This window comes from Ciconia boyciana, chromosome 1 (assembly GCF_034638445.1).
Source record: "Ciconia boyciana chromosome 1, ASM3463844v1, whole genome shotgun sequence".
Classification (NCBI taxonomy): Eukaryota; Metazoa; Chordata; class Aves; order Ciconiiformes; family Ciconiidae; genus Ciconia; species Ciconia boyciana.
Window position 1 is genome coordinate 122,000,440 of NC_132934.1, and position 20,710 is coordinate 122,021,149.

General features: G+C 39.0%; 1 protein-coding gene across 5 annotated transcripts in view; it reads left to right on the top strand.

Moving 5' to 3' along the window:
* SLC37A1 (solute carrier family 37 member 1) overlaps window positions 1–20,710 on the top strand; it is a 44,785-nt gene that overhangs the window by 5,715 nt on the left and 18,360 nt on the right. For 2 of the 5 annotated variants that reach the window (XM_072847090.1, XM_072847082.1), the window contains exons 2-12: window positions 369–448; window positions 3,438–3,717; window positions 5,407–5,488; window positions 6,325–6,451; window positions 8,310–8,388; window positions 9,226–9,361; window positions 10,902–10,978; window positions 12,831–12,997; window positions 13,736–13,773; window positions 17,427–17,465; window positions 19,494–19,577. In XM_072847090.1, coding sequence (XP_072703191.1) covers window positions 3,662–3,717; window positions 5,407–5,488; window positions 6,325–6,451; window positions 8,310–8,388; window positions 9,226–9,361; window positions 10,902–10,978; window positions 12,831–12,997; window positions 13,736–13,773; window positions 17,427–17,465; window positions 19,494–19,577 — 885 coding nt within the window. In that variant the 5' untranslated portion in view covers window positions 369–448; window positions 3,438–3,661. The remainder of the gene's footprint in view (window positions 1–368; window positions 449–3,437; window positions 3,718–5,406; window positions 5,489–6,324; window positions 6,452–8,309; window positions 8,389–9,225; window positions 9,362–10,901; window positions 10,979–12,830; window positions 12,998–13,735; window positions 13,774–17,426; window positions 17,466–19,493; window positions 19,578–20,710) is intronic. The other 3 variants (XM_072847097.1, XM_072847106.1, XM_072847117.1) reach the window with 3 other exon arrangements.

The window sequence follows — 20,710 nt, forward strand, 5'->3', positions numbered from 1 at the left end:
GATTAACCGTTTTCCACGTTTTGTATTAAATGGAAGGAATATGGCCATTTAAGGTCCAAAGCTGATGGATTTGGCATTTTATGGCTCAGGTGCTGAGCTGTTGGGTATTAAGCACAATATGCATCTGATCTGCCTGTGTCTAAAGGCCCTTGGAGTCCTTAAGGACGCCCCGATGAGGACTTGGCACTACCCACTGCCTCTGCATACACAGAATTAATGTCTGCCCTCCAGGGGAGCTGCGTACGGCGGGGCAGGGGCCAGGCAGGAGCTTCGCTCCGTGGCTCCAGCATGCAGCACAGCTGAGCCAAGGTCTGCAGTATTTGCAGTGGTAAAGGCCAGTCACGAATGACCGTATTTTCTTGAAACAGGGAGGGAGCTATGTTTCAGCCAGCGCAGCGGGAAGCCTGAAGAAGCAATACAAAATTTGGAAGGTAAATATGGATTCAAAGTAAGTACCAGAATATTGCTTTATACATTGCAGTACAACAAGGAGGAAGGAAAAGTACTTGTTTTCATTGTCAGGTTAAATAGTTGCTGAAAATGAAAGAACAGAAAACCAGTTCGAGTGATTGAATTGGAGCTTGTCCTTGGGCTTCATTAGTAAAACGGAAATATAAAGGATGAGTTGGTAAACTACCAGTTATGTGTTGTGGCCTGTTAATGTCATTTCTGAAGAATACCTTGGGGTTTTTTACAGCAATCTGGTTTAATTTATAGCAGGATGCAGTCTTTATAACCTGTTACCACAAGTTTTATTGCCCCAAGTTTCTTTGCTTTTGTGGGGGAAGTTTTATTTGTTTATTAAAAGCACATGAATGTCAGAGGAACTTATGGATATATGGGGACAGGGATAAGCTGTTGATGAGTAAATGAGAACTCAGGTCGCTCTGCCTGCAGTAGATAAAATAAAATCAGCCCCTGTCAAATAGACTTAGGGTGCAATTCTCTAAATGCTGCTGATAGTCCAGTCGTCTTTGCAAGGGCCTTGTGACTCTGGATTTATGGCCAGGATATGCTGTAAGGAGGTGGTGTGAGTATGATCTGTGCAGCAGGTGCACAGATGTGCAACCTTGTGTGACCACTTAGCATTGAAACCTTTTTGTAAGATGCATGAAATCTTTTTCTGCTTACACTAAAGCTGTTAAATAGTAACTTGCTAAACAATTACTTTTCTGTGTGACAGTTGCCTTGTCCCGTTATATTGTAAGGGAACTGTTTAAAGAGGTTTATGACCTCAGATTTTTCTTCTTTGCCAGCCTCTCAGTTTTTTCCCAGTAGATATTTCTGTCACCTCACTTAAAGTGTGGTCAGTTAAATAATAGTTTGGGTGTTTGGGATAACTGTGAGAGAGGGGAGATGGGATTTGGGATCACCCTGAAACAGATCTGTTACTGCTGGAAGAAAAGTTCATTCCTCCTCTGGGCTGCTTGTGCCGACCTCTTCTTACCTTTCCTCTCCCGCTGGAGCTATCCACAGCTCCTTTCAACCAAATGCAAAATTACTGACAAGCAGTTGTTGGTTTGAAATTAGAGTTCAGCTGACCTAACTCGCTAGCCGTGGCTGTAAGGGGCAGTCCCACCTTTAGCCCCTGCCTTTGTGCTCCTGCTGGTTCGGATTCATCCTATCTAGCAGCTTTGTGGCCACACAGTTAGTTAATATTCTCTGTTGGATCAGGTGTTTTTCAGGGCAGGTTTTCTGATGGATCAGCCACCTGAACCATGGCTGTATGACTACAAGGTCTGACACAGAGGGAGGCAGGGACCTGCAGCTGGGGATGGGAGAGGGGAGGCAGGTGTAGGGCTGCACTTTCCCTAACCTCTGCAGCCTCAGAGAGGTAGGAAATTCATGTTGGGTGGGAATGATTATGGGGTTTGCTGATCATTGCACAACCAGTTACCTGATTCAGGGGCAGGGGTGAGGTGGAACATGCCAAACAAGATTAGCAAGTCAGTGCCCTTTCAGGGGCGGGAGGTGTCAAGCTGAACCAGGACACTGGAAAAATTAAAGGTATGACAAAAATGTGTTAGCATAAAGGAGCAGACCCTTCATCTTTTGGTGGGATACTGTGTTATGTGACGAGGTGGTAGTTTTCCTCCATTCCTGGGGAAAAAGCCCATGCGGATAGTGAAGCTTTCAAGTTGCCAGCTTGGACCCAGCAGATACTGTTTGGTGTTGTCTTTCAGCTGGCTGAAGAGGAGCAGTTTTGATTTCTGTAGTAAGATAGGGCAATAAAGATGAGAGGAGAGGGGCTCATACCTTTGCCTGCCCTGAGGCAGCCTCTACAATTCCCAGTTTAAGACAAACCCTTGGTCTTGGCAGGTGTTTTCTTCAAAGGAAATTTTGCTTTAGCTCACCTCCTGTCGCTTACCAGGAGAGCTAGTCCTGTCTCCTACCAGCTTCCCATCAGGAGCATGGCAGTGGCTGGTGCGGGTGTTAAGCACGCTAGCTGGGCTACCGGGAGGGTAGGGGCTATGTTGCAGACCTTGGTGTGTTATTTGGCATCCTGCTGGGTGGCTCTGCTGTTAGCACACAGGGAGGCTTGGGTTGCATGCGTGAGTTGTAGACACACCTTTCACGTGCAGTGCCTTTTGTCATCTTACTCACCAGTTGGCTCAGACTTGCTGCAAAATAACAGTGCAGCTAGTTCCTGTTGCAGTACCTGTAATGTAATAAAGGGCATCTTTTTCTGTTGAGGGGCTTCAGCCCAAATTTGAAGAAACAGGAGGAACTCTACAAGATTTTAAACCAAACTGAATTGATGCTGCCACAGTCTCACTCTTCCCTGCACGTCACGTACGCACGTGAGCCTGCCTTCTCCCTTGTGCTGGATGAGCTGGTGTAGGGAGCTCAAGTGGTGAAAAAACCATTTTTTTTTTTCTTTTCCAAGTTTTCTGACAATGTGATGCTTTGTGCAGCACTGATACTGGGATGGGGAAATCGGGCTGGAAGAGAGAGTGCTGGTCAAGCCTTGCTGGCAGAATTGTTCAGCAGCACCCACTCTCGAGCTGGAGGAGTCTCTATTCTGGGCTGAAAACACTACAGTCATTTTTGAACAAATTTCAACCTCATGAATGTTTCTGATGCGTTAAAATAGATCTCTGTAAGGTGGGGAATTGCCTATTTGTAGTCTTTCTGGGACAAAAGCAGAGTGTTTTGATGTCAGCTGGCTTTGGATCATGTTCTAAATGCATCTTTCCCTTGTGTCCCCACTGCTTTATACTGTGTTGACTTCTCAAAATAGATTATACATGATAAAATTCAGAAGAGGCTGCGATTTATATTGGCTTAAAGGTCTCTGTTGCACTTTTGATGTCTGGAAGGTTAGTTATGGTAATTACTTGTCTCTGAAATAGATAATTGCTGATTCAAATGTTATGATTAGAAAATACTACAATAACTCGATAAGAATATTTACTTATCAGCTTCTCTTATTGAAGATCAGCAATTAGCAAAGGCAGAGTGAAGAATTTGCCACTTCGTGACTGAAGGTATAAGAAAAAATCTGACAGGGAGATCAACTCAGCAGCATATCTTCTAAGTTTGCTAACAGCCTACCATTGCACACGGCTTTGGGAGAATCTTTGTTACGCATTCTGAAGAACGGATAACGTCACAAGTACATAATTGTGTTGCCTAAAACTTGATACCAGCTGTAGAGTAGATGGCTCAGCTTCCTCCTGGGATTCGCTTCATTACTTCATTTTCACGAGATCAGTGGTAAGTCTTGAAGTGTGGTGGTGATCTTTGTTTTGGACAATGTGAGTTTGGGGAAGATGATACTGTTGCCGTGCTCTATTTTTGCTTTTTTGTTGCTTAATATATACAGCAAGAAAATATAGTCAGTTGTATAATAAATAAATATTGCTGATGTAAAAAGTGAGATACTTTGTTGGGGGAACCCAGACAGACCCTTACTGGTCGAGTGTGCTAGAGAATTAAGCCTTTTGTCCTTTTCTTTACAAGGTATGTATTTGAAGGGATAAATTTCAGATTTTTATTTTCAAACTCTTAGGTGGGAGGGGTGCTCGAGGTTAGCTTTCTTTTCTTAACCAGAAGTGTATTTTTTCCCCCATAATTTGATGTGTAATATAGACTTGTAGAATTACAGTTTTAGTTCTTCCTACTGTAATATTAAAAAACAAAACAAAAAACTCTTTACTTCAGGAAAACTAATCCTGGAATTTGGATGGCATCAGTTCTTGTGCTTTCTGAGATAGAATACTGAGTGAATTGCATGTGAATAACAAAAAAACAACAAATGAAAAACCAAGCACTTCCCATTTGAGCAATTTTATCACATGCTTTCTCTAGTAGAGCAGCAAGGACAAAGTCACTTCAGTTTTATCACTTGTGAGGATGTTTTCAGTTACAGGGGTGAATAACTCAACTCGTGGGATAACTCTTTTTTTTTTTAATGTCTCTGTGAATATGCCAGAACTATAAAACAAGACCCTTGTTATGTAAAAGTTTATAAGGCAGAAAATGATTGGAAAAGGTTAATTTAAAATTAGGGACCATAGTAGACTGTGTGATATCAGATATTTGTATGTATACGTGTACTTTTATTTACAGATGTTAATTTTAAGATCAAGGCTAGAAGGAGCCAGTAGATACGCTCTGATCTCTGTGTAAAAGCACAAATCCACAAAATACTCTCCTTCTTAAACAACTGAAACATGCTGCAGGTAGAGAATAGATCAGATTGTTATCTTTAACGCTTGCAGTGACAGGGAGTTTGAGATGCCCTTTTAGTTCAGATGAACTGCAGAGAAAGACCCAAGGATGCCAGTGAGGTACAAGGGAAAATTCCTTCCCAATCCCAAAGCTGGTTAATTGTGTTCATGTGCTCCAGCTGACAGTACACACAGTCAAGGTCAGTCCCCCCATCCATCTCTAGAAATGGCTGATTTCTGTTGTTACAGAGGAAGGCAAAAGTAAAGCAAAATCCTAAAAGCAGTAAGGAAAGCAAGAAGTAGTAACCCACAGTAGCCAAACCAACAGTTCAGAGCCATCATTTATATTCTAATTGTACCAGAGAACCGGATGAGACAGTGAAACGTGAAACCTCATTATCAGTATGTTTAATGTTGAACTGCCTTTTAATAGCCCCCAAAGGAAGGTTGTAAACAAGGCAGATCAGCTCTGTGGACTCCAGAGCACTGCCGTGTTGTCCTGCCCATACCTGTGTGCTAGCAAGCTCCCTCCCAAAGCCAGATCAGAGCAGATGTTGTAAAGCAGCGTAATGCTAGGGTGGTTCTTCAGGCTGTTAGAGAACATGAAAAAAGTTGTCTTCATCTATGCCAAGATTACCAATGACTTGTGTAATGTTTTTATGTAACTTAGTGCTAAAAGTAAATCCGAATAAAATAATTTTCAAATACTCTTTTTTTTTTATATATATTGTAGGTATAGAGCCTTCATTTTCTCTCTCACTTTCTTGTTGTATGCCAGCTTCCATTTATCAAGGAAACCTATTAGTATAGTTAAGGTAAGCAAGGTTGCGTCCTTGTTTAAACATCCTTCTACTCCTGTCAAACACGGAAGTAGTCGTCTTTTTCAGTATTTCCTTTTGTGAAAGGCAGTGTTTAACTTGGAATAGTTTAAAAGATAAAAAACTGATAAAACTAGTATGCAGTGACATTTACTTGATAAACTTTAGTAAGACCACACCTCTAATACTGCATATATGTCTAATCTTTGGGCCTAAGACTTGAAACAGTTATGCCTACACTTAATTCATGTGAATTAATCTAATTATAGATATTTAAGAGTTTACAGGTTTATATTCATATGTTTGAGAAAAGTTGCTTATAATTAATGAGTCAAGTGTGATAAAATTCTACTGCCATTTACAAGACTGTTCCAGGTACTGTTGAGCATCATAGTCATAGTTATCTATACACTTGGGACTCCGTTTCCAGTGAAGCTGGTGGCAAAATATTATCTAATTCTAGGTTTGTTAGTTTAATCTTCGGCCTGTATAACTTGCCAAACACAAATAAAATCCCCTAGGCCTGTATTGTGTATAACTGATGAGTAACAATGGGCAAAGTAGTTTGATGTTAGTGAAGAATTTTGGAATTCTGTGGTATCAGAAACACCAGTTCCCTATAGCATGTTGTTTCTAACCATGTAATTACTCTTTCATGTAACGGTGGCTTCACCCAGCAAAATACCAAGCAATTAATAATGGCTAAGAATTTTACTGATTTCAGTGGGTTTGACACAGGTTCACATAGAGCTAGAATTGTTAAATTTGTTGCTGTATGGGGATTAAACAGTCACGAGTTAATTTTCCGTTTTCAAATTTCCTTTCCGTATCAGGGAGAGCTGCATAAGCATTGTGCTGCTTCACATGAAGTTGGACTCAACTCCTACAAAGAATATGCTGCCCAGATTCAGCCTGTCAAAAAGCCATCTAATGTATCTCAGTGCGGTTGGGAGCCATTTGGTAAGGGTTGTTTTTTTGGTTTTGTGTTTTTTCTTTTGTAATAATGAGCTGATATTAATAATTAGATTATTTGCCTCTTGCTGTTTCTTCTTCATGTGTGGAGGGATTCAGGAGATGTATATGGGAGGGGTGTTTTGTTTTCCATGTTCTCATTGATTTTTCCAAAGAAAGTTAAGTTGTGACTTACCTTATGATGTCTTTCCTACTTAAAGTCACTTAAACAACTAACGTTATTTTACCTGTTACAACTATGAGATGGTTTCAGTAGATCAGTTTTCAGTCAGAAAATGGGATTTGTCTTTAGAATGTCTATTAAGGAAAAAAAGGGTGAAGAATAATCTCTGCTGTTTTAATTCACGGTCTAGCAATCATTTAAATGAAATCACTTGGTGTTTATCTAAATTGGAACTTTTCAGAGTCCTTATCTGCCAGAAATAGTATTTTTCTCCCCATTTTAATGGAGAAGAATGGGAGACTTTAGTGCAGAATAGAGTTGACAACTTACTGAATAGCTTATGAACCTGGCTTTTCACTTAAACAGAAAAAATATTTGCCTACTTACAATTAAATTTGAATTTAATTGTATTTGAATTTAATAGAGATTTTGAATCATTCCTTGACACTTTTATCACTACCAAGAATATCAGTGAAGTAGAATAGCCCATTCTGTCAATGTGCCAGCCATCCTTTCTAATTATTTTTTAATTAGCAATTAAAAAAAAAGTCCTACTTTGTTCAAAGATAATTAAAGATCTGAGCTCTGGGTTTTCTGCGGACAAAATTGTGTGTATTAACTGCCTGCTGCAAGGTAATCAGTCTACTGAAATTATTTAGTCCCACATGTTTCCAAATGTATTGGGATGCAGTTAAACTTGGTTGCTGTTTCTTGTCCCTGAACCAAGGGGAGACTGAGTTTGCTTGTCTAAAACACTAGTTAGCTTTCTTAATGGAGACTTCTGAGCTCCAGTGTCCTCCTTTTCCCATGAACATACAGGTTATTGCAAAGCTACCTCTTTGGAGTGGCACTCTAAACTTGTTCTTTCAGCTCTGTTTTTCAGGCAACATAGCTGGCAAGCTGGGAGTAATGCTGAAAGAAGGAATGCTTTAATAACCGTGACTTTATTCTCAAAGTCAATGGGAATTGTGGCTCCTTGCAAATATATAAACTGTCTTTCTTGGTATGAGGTCAGGTCTCTTGAGACTAGACTTGGTGTTTCTATCTGGGTGGAGTCCCTCCTGCACCCTCCATCCTGCCTGCAAGTCCCATTTAGTTGTGATTATGGTCATTTGCTGTACAGAGCAGAACCTTGGTTTTTTTTTTTTAAATAAGACTTCTATCTCTGTGCCTTATGAGTAGTTGGAAAATGAAATGCAAAAGGCTTTAACCATTTAAAAACTATATATTAAGCTGATTCCTTAAAAGCCTATATGATGATGGATTTTTTTTTTTTTTAATCCATTGGGACTGTTAGGACCTCACACATTTGCAACACATCTTTCCACTTTTAATAAAGTCCATTAAAGTTTGGGTTTTCTTTTGTCTAAGGACCTATAAGAAAAGGGCACCTGGTTAATAACTGATGTTTCTTCTCTTCCAAAATGCTGTTTTGAATAAGGTAGAATTAAGAATGGTCCTACTGATATTTTTCTAATATGTTACAGGCAAAAGGTTCAGTTGTAGAGGGGAGTTTTTTGGTTAAATAAAATGTTTTGCAAAATGCATGCTTAAGTCTAAAAGTGCCTATTGAAAATTAAATGTCAGTGCATGTTCACTAACATTTTTCTTGTAATATGTAAAAATGGATGGGAAGTTATTGGTACATTTAAACTGATAATTTGTTTTGAAAATTATTCTTAGATAAGAACAACTACAAACAGTTACTGGGAGCACTGGATTACTCATTTCTGTGTGCATATGCAATTGGAATGTATTTAAGGTAAACATCACTCTCTTGGAAACCTGCTTTATCGCTTACTGTTAATTTATGAGGCTGTACTACTTCTGAGATATTGTCTTTTCCTACTGTAGTTTCTGGTATAGAGAGTGAGAACTTGATTGCTGAGGAAAAAACCCACATCATCCTGAGTCCCCAGTGGTATCATACCTGTTGGTATACAGAAGGCTTCTTACCTGCACCCATCCTGACTGCCTTGTGCAGGAATGCATTCCAATTTGCAATCTTCTATGGAATATGAAGGAGTATATGCTGGAATATATGTCCTCAAACTTAATCAGTCTCGAGCTTGCACATGTAGACTAGACTGATTGTCCTGGCTTTCTCTATAGTCAAAGGAAAGAAGCAGACACCTCCTAAAAAATAATACCAAACCCATCTTAAAATGTGCAATATTAACTGCTGTTTGGAGGTGCTTCTTTTTATTGACTGAAACCAGAATCTTCATAACTAGAATTGTTAGCAAGGGAGACAAGTCTTACTTGAAATGGCTGGTGACATGTCCTACCTTACGGGTCATTTGGAAAATGACTCTGTAAGTAAATGACTTCCAGTTTGCTCCAGGTGAGTATCTCCCTGAAAGATGGTTGTGCAGGTGTCCGCACTTGGCAATTAGTGACATGAAATGTTTGGGTTTTTTTTTTCCTGTCAAATACTAAAAATTGCTTATTTGCTGCTGTGAAGGAAAACAGCAGTTACCGGTAAAGTTTCTCCTCAACCAGAATTGAACAACACAAAATATTCTTTATTTGTGAAGGCTTGAGGTATGATTTCATTTTTAATTATTGCCTTTCTTTTTATTTCCTTCCACATTCCAAGTGGAATAATAGGAGAACGGCTACCTATCCGATACTATCTGACAGTCGGGATGCTTGCTAGCGGACTCTTCACTGCAATGTTTGGATTGGGTTATTTCTATAATATACATAATCTGTGGTTTTACATAATGGCCCAGGTAGGCATGATGTTATTTAGATACTCTGAGTTTCCATGGTGCTGTTTAGTGTTGTACTGGGGTTTTTTTTCATTTGCAAACAGTGATTAGTGGTTGGGTGGGAGGATGTAAATGCTGGCATACATTGTTGTTGATGACAGGCAGAAATGATAGAGTGGATAGCCCCAGGTTTTATTTTGAAAAATGTTTTTTTAGTGGAAGAAATCTTTGAAAACAAATTAAATGTTTCAGCCTGTGTCAAATCAGTGATCAAATCTCTGCAAGCTTACATGTGGCCGAGTTTTAAAACAAATGTATTTACTTTTGTCAGTCTGCCAACACCTGAGTGACGCATCCTGGCTTTCTCTGCAGGAAAATTACATTTATACTGCTAATGATGAACAGTCTCCCACGGTGGTGTGGCTGAGAACAGGCAGCTTCTGTAACGAGATTCATTGTGTAGGATTTTTCAGAGCACTTGTAGATCTAATCAGGTGCCACAAGAATATTTACCATTGACCTAATAGGGAATTTAGGTCAGGAGCAGGATATGGTTAGCACTTCTGAGTCATTTTGGACAGGTCTGCACCTTGCACTGCTGCTTTCTTTGTGTTAACTGCAGTAGCACTTTCACCACTGGCGCGTTTGCATGACATTGTGCAACGTGGCATGCAGCGATACTAACTTGAGTACTGCAAGCTTTTATAACCATTTCACCAAGTCATCCATTTAACCACATCACTGCCCCAGCACTCTTGGCTTATGTGGCTTCCAAGACAGGAGCTGGCTCCCTTAGGGTTAAGCTAACTATCTCTACCAATGCTGCATTGCGTGATGCGGTCAGTGAATCCTGTAATACCAAGAGTGGTCTCGCACCGCCAGCCTAATTGGTTTTTGTTGGGTAGAGTGAGGTTGTTTCGTTGCATGTTGAAATGCTCATTGTACGTGTGAATTATTGTATTGTGATCTTTGTGTTAATGTGTAATTCTAGATAGGGAGCGTTTTAGGAGTTGAGATGAGTTAAGGTTATGATCTGTGCAACATGGAGGCTGAAATAGTTCTTTCTTCAGCCTGAATATAGCAAGTTAAGTTTCTCCTCTCAGTCTATTTACAGGTGTCTGCTAAGCATGTTAAAGTTAATGTTCAAAGTTATCCAGTCTCCCCTAAAGTTTTCTTTTTTTCCCCCCTTTGTTTGATTGCAAACATGCTTTGCCCTATGTTCAAATTGAGATAAGTATTATGTTGTTCTTTGTGGGGAATTCGTTTCCCTGTTCAGTTCAGTGCAATGTGACTTTTGGTAAGCATGTGATTGAATTACAATCTTTTGTGTTTTAAATCATAAAATAATTGGAGACACGTAGGTAGAGGGGAAGAATCTCCGCAAAACATTGTAACTTGTTTATTCTTGGAAAAGAATGCTTTCAAAACGCCCCACTAAATTTCTAAATTCAAAGCATTCATGTGGGCTTCCTTTTCCCAAAGCAGCACTCGGCAGGAATTGTGTAGGAACCTGACTTATTATAGGGTATGTTTATTTGTTATTATTTTTATATACTTTCAGATAGCTAATGGGTTGGTGCAAACTACTGGCTGGCCAAGTGTCGTTACATGTATTGGCAACTGGTTTGGAAAAGGAAGGTAAATAATATGTAATCCAAAGTTTTGGGAGTACAAATCAACACATTCTGGGCTGTAATATTATAGTCAATTTAAATATCTTTTGCTTCAGTGTTTTTTGGGGGATGAAAACAAGCAGTTAGGTAGATCTTTGAGAGGAGTTTCCTTTGTTAGGCTGATTAGTTTAAATATCGGTTTGAAATATTCTCTCTCATGTCAAAACATGGTAGCTCTTTAGTCTGATGTTTAATTTTTCAGATGAAATATTTCAGAATTGAATTAAGATTAATTCTTGCAAATATTAACAGTCTAAAACCACTTTTAATAAAGGCTGTTGTTAACCCATTTCAATGTGGAATTTCCCATGTTTTCATTGTGTTTCAAAGCAGTTGTCAGGGTGTAACTCTAAAAGTATCTTTTTGTCTAATGTCTTTTTTCCTAACATACTTACAGAAACTTGAAGATTTAATTAAAAAAAGAAAATACATATGGCAACTGATTTAACATTTCTTTTTGTCACTTTCTTTAAATAATCTTTTTTATTTTTTTCTTAATCCTGAATAGAGATCACTCATAATGTTTACTTTGTCATACCATACAGGAGTCTTCCATAAATTTTGCAAGAGCTGCATGCGAAATCCATTGGCTCTGATAGTGGTTGATGCATGTAGCATACAGTAATGCTACTGTAGTGCCATCCATTGTAGATACATACCACTGAATGAACGTGATTGTCAATTGGTTCAAGAGAAGGACATACAACAATTAAGTATATGCTTCCTATATAAAATCACTGGATAGTTAAGAAGATGTAGGCTCAAACTAGTTTTCCATAGTCTCTGCAGCCTTTTTGGTGAATGTTACAAAATGCAGAGAATGATAGCCGTCATACAATACCGAACAAAATTGGCGAGTCTGTGCAAAACAAATACGTTTATTCAGATTTTGCTTTGTGCAAAAGCAACAGCCTTTACTTTTAGGAGGCTGCATAGTGGACTGGTGGATAGGGCTCTGGTTTGAACGTCAGTGATCTGGTTCTTGTTTTCATTTTGCTACAAACTCCGTGAAACATGAGCAGACCTCTTAGATCTTGTCTTCAGCCAAAGGAAGAGATTTGGTTCAGTTCAAATTAGATTGCTCCAGGTAAACTCCTGCCGAGCGTAAGGCAGTTTTCCCATGGCTTACAAGGGGAAAAAAAACCCCTGCCAACTGTCATGACTGACTTCAGTGGGGTTTCTGTGGTTTACATTAGCTCAGCTGGAGCTATTCTACAGCAGCTCTAATCTGGGATTTCCAAGCAGACAGCAGTCTGATGTCTGTTAGCCAAGCTTGCGCAGGTGTTGTCTTCTACTAGTGCCTAGCAAGTCCAGAATGTGATCAGAAAATACTGAATTTGCTCTACCTGTCCTGTACAGATTGTTTTCTTCTGCATGATAAATCTAATATATCCTGAAAGCATCAGATTATCGGTGCAATGTGTTTGCAGGAGGACTTTCATTCCCAGAAGCATCAGACTTAGCGTGCACATGCTACACAACATCTGCATACTTGTTTTTATCGAAGAAACTCTATCCAGAAATATGCAAGCCCTAGTGGTGCCTTTAAATGCCATTAAATGCAGGATGAGTTCTGTCATGCACAGAGAAGTATTTAGAACACTTCTATTAATATTTAGGTGCCTTGAAATTGCCAGGTGAAAGACTGTAGCATAAAGAAGTGGTCAGTTAAAGAACAGTAAGATTGCAAATATTTCACTAACACCACACATTTTCAATGTTTCAAATGAACAATCATTTTCAATACACTTTTCTCAAGATAGTAATGCTTATTGTTGGAATAATAAGAAATGTTTGTGGGGTTTTTTTAAATGCAGGAGAGGTTTTATCATGGGAATCTGGAATTCACACACTTCAGTGGGAAATATCTTGGGATCCTTAATTGCTGCTTATTGGGTGTCTACATGCTGGGGTCTCTCCTTCGTGATGCCTGGTGTTATCATTGCTGTGATGGGGATTGTTTGTTTCCTGTTTCTTATTGAACGTAAGTGCTTTAATGGGATAGAACCATGGAGGGCTCACTATGAGTGAAGAACACCAGCTGTTCAAGCTGAATGACCCAGTGCAAAGTATATTCCTCAAGCTATGCCAATACTTAAAGAACAACTTCTTAGAACGCTAGATGGAGAAGAACCTGTGTATGTCTAAAGAGTTTATATGCCCAGACTCTGGCATACCCGGGAGAGTAACACTTCAGAATTCAGTCCACTGCCCTGTCATAGTTCCCTGTCTGTATAAATTGTTCAAGCGTATCTTAGCAGAATGTTCCACCTGGCTGCAACGTATATTCTGTGCTACTGTTCAACCCATGCCATCCATATTCTGTGCTATAGCTGATAGAGCAAGTTTTGTCACTTTAAATTAGAAATTAAAAAGGAATGCCCCATCTTGTCCCTAGGTAGACTCAGAGATACTAGTATGCATGCTTATTTTACTGTAACTGTCCTATCTTGGGAAGTAAAAAGGTCTGCAGATATAATTAGAATGCTGTAATGAGCTGGACTGCCAGAATAGCACTTAATGTGGTCATAGGATGGGAAGGATACCGTGGAGCGCCCTTTCCCTTTTCTCGAAAGTTACAGTTACACATTTCTACCAGGACTACTTCTGTGTTATCTGTACTGTTGGTTTATTGTCGGTAAATTACACTACTGATAACTGTTTTAACAGCTATTCATTATGCTTGTTTTCACTACTAACTATGTGTGGTGTTGTATTTCAGATCCTAAAGATGCAAGTTGCTCCTGCACACTATCCAGTGTAAGTGAATGCTTTTTCTGTTTTGATTTTTGCCTCCTAATATGCATGTTTATTATGATAGTACTGGAAATCAGATAATCTATGTGGCCCTTTTGTGCCAGGCTGTTATAACTGACCGTATACTTGAGGGAATGATTGGTCTTCTGTGCTTCACTAGTAAACCAGTAGCTTACTTTCTATCAAAGCAAAGTGAATCAAGAGTTTGTTTTAACTAAAGTTTTGAAATAGATTATCTTACTACAGTAAACCAAGTAAAAACTGTTCTTTTTTTTGAGTTTTCTTACTTTCCTCCAGTCTTCCTGGGCATCTTCAGAGCATTTTGACCTATCTCCTGCTGTTGCCTTCCTTGCTTAGGTATGGCATAATGAGATAGCTGCCAAGTGTATCTTGTGAAGGGTCTCACTGTTTGAGAACCCTGTATTGGGCATTGCAGAAAGAGCAAACAGCCCTTTTGCTGACATAGCATCAATGAACCATGCATCTGTGGGCATGGGGATGGAAGGTGGGATGTTCCCTTGGGTAGAGGGAAGGACAGTAGAAGCACATGGCTAGGGAAAAGAGGAAGCAAGGGATGGATACGAAGCTGAGGTGAAGAGATTGGAGCAATCAGTCAGTCTGTGACAGTGAGTTTAGTCATGATATAATATGGCTTTATTTAACCAAAACTGACATTAAAGAAGAGGAAAGGAAAGAGAAAAGGAGAGGGTAATAATCTGTGCTTAGTGGTGTAGGTCACCTGACAAATCAATGCTTTAGTTTGTGTGGCATCACAGAATAATTTAGGTTGGAAGGGACAGGACCACTGGACATTGTATGGTCCTACCCTCTGCTTGTAGTGGGTCTAAATTTGACATAGGATCAAATTGCTTAGGGCTTGCCTGTCAAATTTTGAAATCCTCAAGGGTGGAGATGCTGTTTATACATAGATGATTTTTTTTTTTTTTTTAAATATACAGTGAGTTTTTAGAATGCATTGATCACACTTTTTACTGGCATCAAGGCAGTAGATCTTGCTGTTGTATGAGAGCTTATACTTCAAGGGCTTAAATTTTGTCAAGGTAGTGACCTTCACTAAGCTGTAAATATACTGTCTCACACACAAACTGTGGAACGCGTACTGCCTGGGTCATGAGGGACTCTCTTGACACAAGAGTTTGAAAATCCAGCATCAGAGATTGACCACTTAAGGCATTGTTGAAGCAGGATTGAAGTATGTGTGTGTGTGTGTGCACTGCCTAAGCTTTCTTCGTGTTGCTGAACATTGCGTGTATACTTCCTTGTGCCATTGTGGCAGCAAAACTCATGACTTTTAAAATTGTTTCTAAAAAGAAAGCTTTCCCTTTATTAGTATAGGGTTGTTCAAACACTATTTTAGAAGTAGGTTGGAAGTGGTTAAGCTCTGGTACCAAGATGTTTGCCCAATGCTTTTGAAACAAAAGTTGATAAGACATTTTATGTACTCAAAATTAAGTAATGTAGAAAGCCATGTCAATGGCGAAAAGATATGCCTTAGAAAGCTTTAGCTACTGTGTAAGAAGATGATTCCTTTCTTGCCTCATGTAGCTGTGACCCAAGAGGAGGGAGGCAATCCAGATAGAATGAGAGAAAAATAAAAAACAAGGAAAGGGAACAAAAAAGAGAGCGTTAGGAAGACCAGCTGTGTATAACTTCACATAACAGAATGTCATTTGTAGCCCAGCTTTGTTTAGGAGTGTGTTTGCAGGTTCATCTCTGTTTCACGTTCCATAAGACTCTGGTACATGTTTGTCTCTACTGTAACCAAAACCTAGACCAGTGTGTTGCTCCAGGCTTTCTCCTTTGGCTCCCAGGGACCTGTGGGCAATCAGGTCTGCCACATTTTCAGCTAGTTCTTTGGAAGAATAGTAGGGGGAGATTGGCAAAGAAGCTCTTAAGGTTTCCCATGTGTGAGGGCAAATCAGAGCTGTTGGGGAAAGTGTCGGGGGGGGGGTCCCAAGGGAATCCCACATGTTTTCCAGTGCTAGGGGTTTATACATGGAGATTGTCTGCACATGTAGGTGTACGTGAACTATACCTTTTAGTTGCAAGTCTCACAGGTACATTGTACAGGGATGATTGCTGTTTTTTTACCATCCCCCAACAGTTTCAGATAGATGGCTCTTTAAATTTTAAATGCTCTCTTCTTCTTGAATAATAACTGAAGGCAACTTTTCTAGTCTGTGTTCTCTTCTTTACCAGTTAATGGGGTTTTTCTCCTCATATGAAGTACTCCTCATAAAGCTTCTGAATACTTTTAATGGTCTGTGAAACTCCTATTCTTAGTTTGTTACTGTGAGATAAAGTGTGCTCACAATGCGCTCTGTATTTTTCGTTTAATTCTCTTTCATTTCTTAAAGGTAACTTCTGTCAAGTATGAGATATTTTAAGTGACTCTTAGAGAGTCCTAATGGGAGGCATTTTTTTCCTTGGCTTTTATGTAGTTTGGAAATGCTCCCATGAACATTTCAGCTGCTGTTTATAATACCTAGAGCATAATGTTTACAGAATTTGCTGTTAAGCTTTATGGAAGTAAATGTTATTTGTTTCAAATACACTTTTACTGGAAAGCATAACTAGAGAGTTCTGCATAGTACGTTGCTCATACATCTCAAGGAGCTGGTATGGAAGAATTTGACATTCAATATCTACTTGCTGTGCTATTTTTAACAATAAATTTAGTATTTTAGGAGCTCTTATTCCCTTCCATTCACCACCCCTTCCCCCAGTCCCCGAAAAGGGTTAGCATTTGACCTAATCTTCTCTAGGACATCAGCAAGATCGCTGCTCGGGGCGCAGTCTCATTGTGTAGGGATGCATTTGACCTTCTGTTTCCCTGGAAACCTGGCTGTATAGAGCAAAAGGCATCACTTCTTCCTTCTCTATTCCATGTATTCACATCTGCAGATCTTGTAGGAGGTTCATAAAAGTGCTTCCCCACCTGCCTTGGACCCTTCTCAGGTTAAGATTCACCATTCGCAGACCTGCGTGGTCTGCAAAGTACAGTGGATTCTAAATCCTTAATGAATAGGGCCCACAGCTTCTGTTCGCTGTGGGGAGGGTGGCTTTAGAAGTTAAGGAAATTAGTAAAGTAAGAATAGAAGTTCAAGAAGATCTACAAATGCAGGTGTGGTAATGACAATGTCTGACTGTAAAGAAAACTGATTGCTAATTGAAGGAAGGTTCATGTAGTAAAATAGACTGTGTTATTACTGGGAACAAAAAATTTCAGCCGTGTTGTACTAGGGGTAGAATTTGCTGACAGGCATGAAATGCTAGCTGTCCCTTTTTGCTCAGTCATTAAAGTGTCAACCTGAACAACCTGTGTGCTTTTGTAAATAGTTAGAAATGTTTTTGCTAAGACATTAAAGAAACGTACACACTTGCTTTGCTCATAAGGCTGTAGTAGGTCACTTTGGACAGATGTCTCGGTTAGGTGCAGGCAGCTCTGCCAGGTGGTGCCAAAAACCGAACCTCCTTGTGGAAGAATGAGGCCAGTTAAATTTCAGCACAACTGAAATAAATGCTCAAGATGAGGGGAAAGTCTTAGGGTAGCTTCATATTAAGATTTATATATCAGATTCACCTCTGTGTGATATTACTATCTTGGATGAATTTGGTCTACTGTTTATTTGCAGCATGATCGTGAGCCCAAAATTTCTGCAGAGTTTGTAGTGGTGAGTAATCTGATTTCGTTGAGTTGTCCAGAAGCACAGACGGAGAGCCAGGCACAGAGCCTTGAATGTGTGGTTCTTACTCTTTATTCACCAGTTTCTTGGGCTGTGCTTCATTTGCTTGTATTCAACTTGGCTCTGATTTATGAATCTGAAATTTGTTTCAAAACAAATATTTGAGTACAATAAAGTGCTTTTAAATGCTAGCATTTGAGGTTTAATCTATGACTTTCCAAAAGGCTATACCTATGACAAATGCAAGCAAGAAGTCAGTGTGCTTTATTAAGCATTGGTGCACTTTCATAATGAAAGTTAAAGAGTAGATCTAATGGCATTTGTGAAATGTGATGATTTAGAACTGGTTTTATTGCTTCTCATCTTTTCTCCCTGTAGCTTTTTTTTCCATAGGTAAACATGTTAGTTGCAGCATGTTCATACAGACCTGTCTTTATGTTCTAGGAATTTTCTGTAACCTGACTTTGCATTTCCAGGAAACTTAATGCTCTCAAACTCCTGTGGCAAAATGCTTGTGCATTTAAAAGATACCAGGCTGTAATTTTTATCTTCTGAAAAGGAGAAAGAAGTCTAAGTATTAAATGTGCAGCCTCTCAGTCTAGTCCTTTTCCCCAGACATTTCCTCCTTACCACAGTAAATCTTATTTTTGACAGTCAAATGAAAAAGTCTTTCATTTTTTCTCTACTGAGCTGCTGAATAAAGATGTAGATGACTTGTCTCCAGATAATGGATTTTCTTCCCCACAGATTACTGTAAATCATTTTTTTGACAAGAGCCTAATTTTCTGTAAGATAAAATTTAAAAATCTGTTTTATCAGGCTCTGGGGGTTTGAGTGTTGTTTGTTTATTTTGGGGAACGCATGCCCAAGACCGCATGCCCCTCAGCTCTGCATTGAGCAGCAGAAATACTTTAGTTTATCCTCAAAAGTTTTTTGCCTTCTTAGAAGGATTTGTTTGATGAATGGCAGTTTGTCTAAAGAATACTGCAATACATATCTTTGTATTTTTGTTGGGGAAAAATTACCTAGTGATTCATTTTGAATTAAAATGTTCAGTGAGGACAGGCATTCTTTTTTTTATTTGTGGTGGTGGACTTTGGGGGTTTTATTTGGGACAGGGTTTGGGGTTTTTTTGTTTTATTTTGTTTTTTTAATGTGGCATCCGGAGTGTGATTAGACACTTAAACATCTCATCCCTGAGGAATGCACAGTGCCTCTTGTGGTCTTAGCAATAGCTTGTCCCTACCTGACTGCAAACCTACTTTGAAGCTGTATATTTAATTTGGCAGACAAACCTTAATGTCCCTGGCAAATCTTTTTAGACCAAGGATCTCAGAATGATGTTTTCCAATGACTGCAATTTTGGTGTGACTGGTACACTAATGCACTTGTTAATAAGTAAGTATAAAAAGCAGCTCTATCTGGGGCCTAAAATAATAGCTTGTTGCCTCAATTTTGGTACTGAGCATGCCAGAGGTGCTCAGACTCTTCATTAACCCTCCTGCCTACAAGAGCACAGTCCATTTCTGGGTTATAAGAATATAGTGAGCATAAGCTAAAGGGATAAACTTTTATCTTAAAGGGATAGGGAAATGAAGAATCAAGGTTTTCCTGAAACAAACCAACTTCTGAAGTTGCTACGAGGATCATCTGCTTATGAGAAAAAAGTAACTTTGCAATGTCAGTGAAAGTTCAGTAGAGCAAAAAGCAACTAAAGATGTTAAGAATGGCATGACTGTCCTCTGAATTCAGTATGCTGCTTCTGTATAAAGACAGTATGAAGTCAGCCTTCAAATAAATTTGCGATTGCATTTTATGTACATTGCCATAGGTCTGCATAAGAACTTTAAAATCCCAAAATAGAGTCATTAAATTGAAGATGCTTCATTTGGGGTTATGTTTATGTAACAATGCACAAAGACTTTTGTGGCAGAGAAATGATTAACACTAATGTAGTCCTTTAAAAAATAAGCAACAAAAGTATGGGGTTTTTTGTTTTGTTTTATTTTTTTTCAGAGTTCTAAAACCTTCCTGAATGGTGCATCTCGATTCAGAGTCCAGATGACAACCTTAAATGCTAAGGAAACCAGCAAACCTCAGGTAAAATATAACGTATTGTTGTAAAATATTATAGAAGACTTCCTAAAGCTCACATGGAATCTTTACAGTAGATTTACTGTTGGTAAAGATTGCTCTTCCTTTTATTATGCTGAAATATACTTCCATCTTCATACAGAAATGTAACTTCAGACGAGGGAGCTAAGCATTATCTAACATAAATGCTGCAAACTGAGCTGAATAAGATAGCATGCTTAGTCAGTTGGTCTTAACTTGTGATCTTCATACAATTCCAGCAAAAGTAATGCACTACAAAATATTTTAAAGATAGCCCATTTGAAATCTTTAAACTACTTGTTTGTTCCTCTCCTTGCAGTCTCACTTCTCTCTCTTTTTAGTGTAAGAGATGTATGTACTTACAAGATTATACATGGAGACAGAGTTCTAAATATGAGCAATTATTCACAGAAATCCTGCTTTAAAATTGTAACCATAAGTGCTGTTAATTCTCACTGGAAACTGAATTCTGGATTTGCCCATTTGTGGGCAAAAAGACATTTTATCTTGTGATGAACATTGACTGAAAATTTCCATTTGAAAGTTTGTATTTGTATTCAGTACACTTGGCACATCATATCCTGAGAGGATAACTTCTTTTTTTAAACTTCTTTCAGACTTTTACAGGAAAATAGAAACTTCCTGTTCTTTTCATCCTTTGCCCATAGAATAATAATCATCATTCACAAGGTATAATAATCAGTGTTGATGAAAAGGTTTTGAAATTTTTGTTAAGGAAACACTTTACTTGTAATTTTTTATCAGCGCAGCTTAAAACCCCCCTGAGTTTATTCATATTCATTTTGAGCTGCCCAAGAACAGTCTCCAGCCCAGAAACCATTTGTCAATACTATTTCACAGCCAGCTGGAAGATAAGGGGAAGAAGATATAAAAATACCAGTAGGTGTCTTTAGACAAGTCATGAAGACAATTAAAATAATAGTCAGCAAATTAGTAGACAAATACTTCTCTTCTAACTCTGCTAGTAACTCTAATTGGCACCCTCGCTGTCAGCCTGCGCAGAGAGCCTGCATAGCAAGCGGGCAGAGACGTACCCCCTCTCACACTGACTGGTGCTCCCTTGTGAGCAGGGCAGAGACACCACATGGACAACAAAG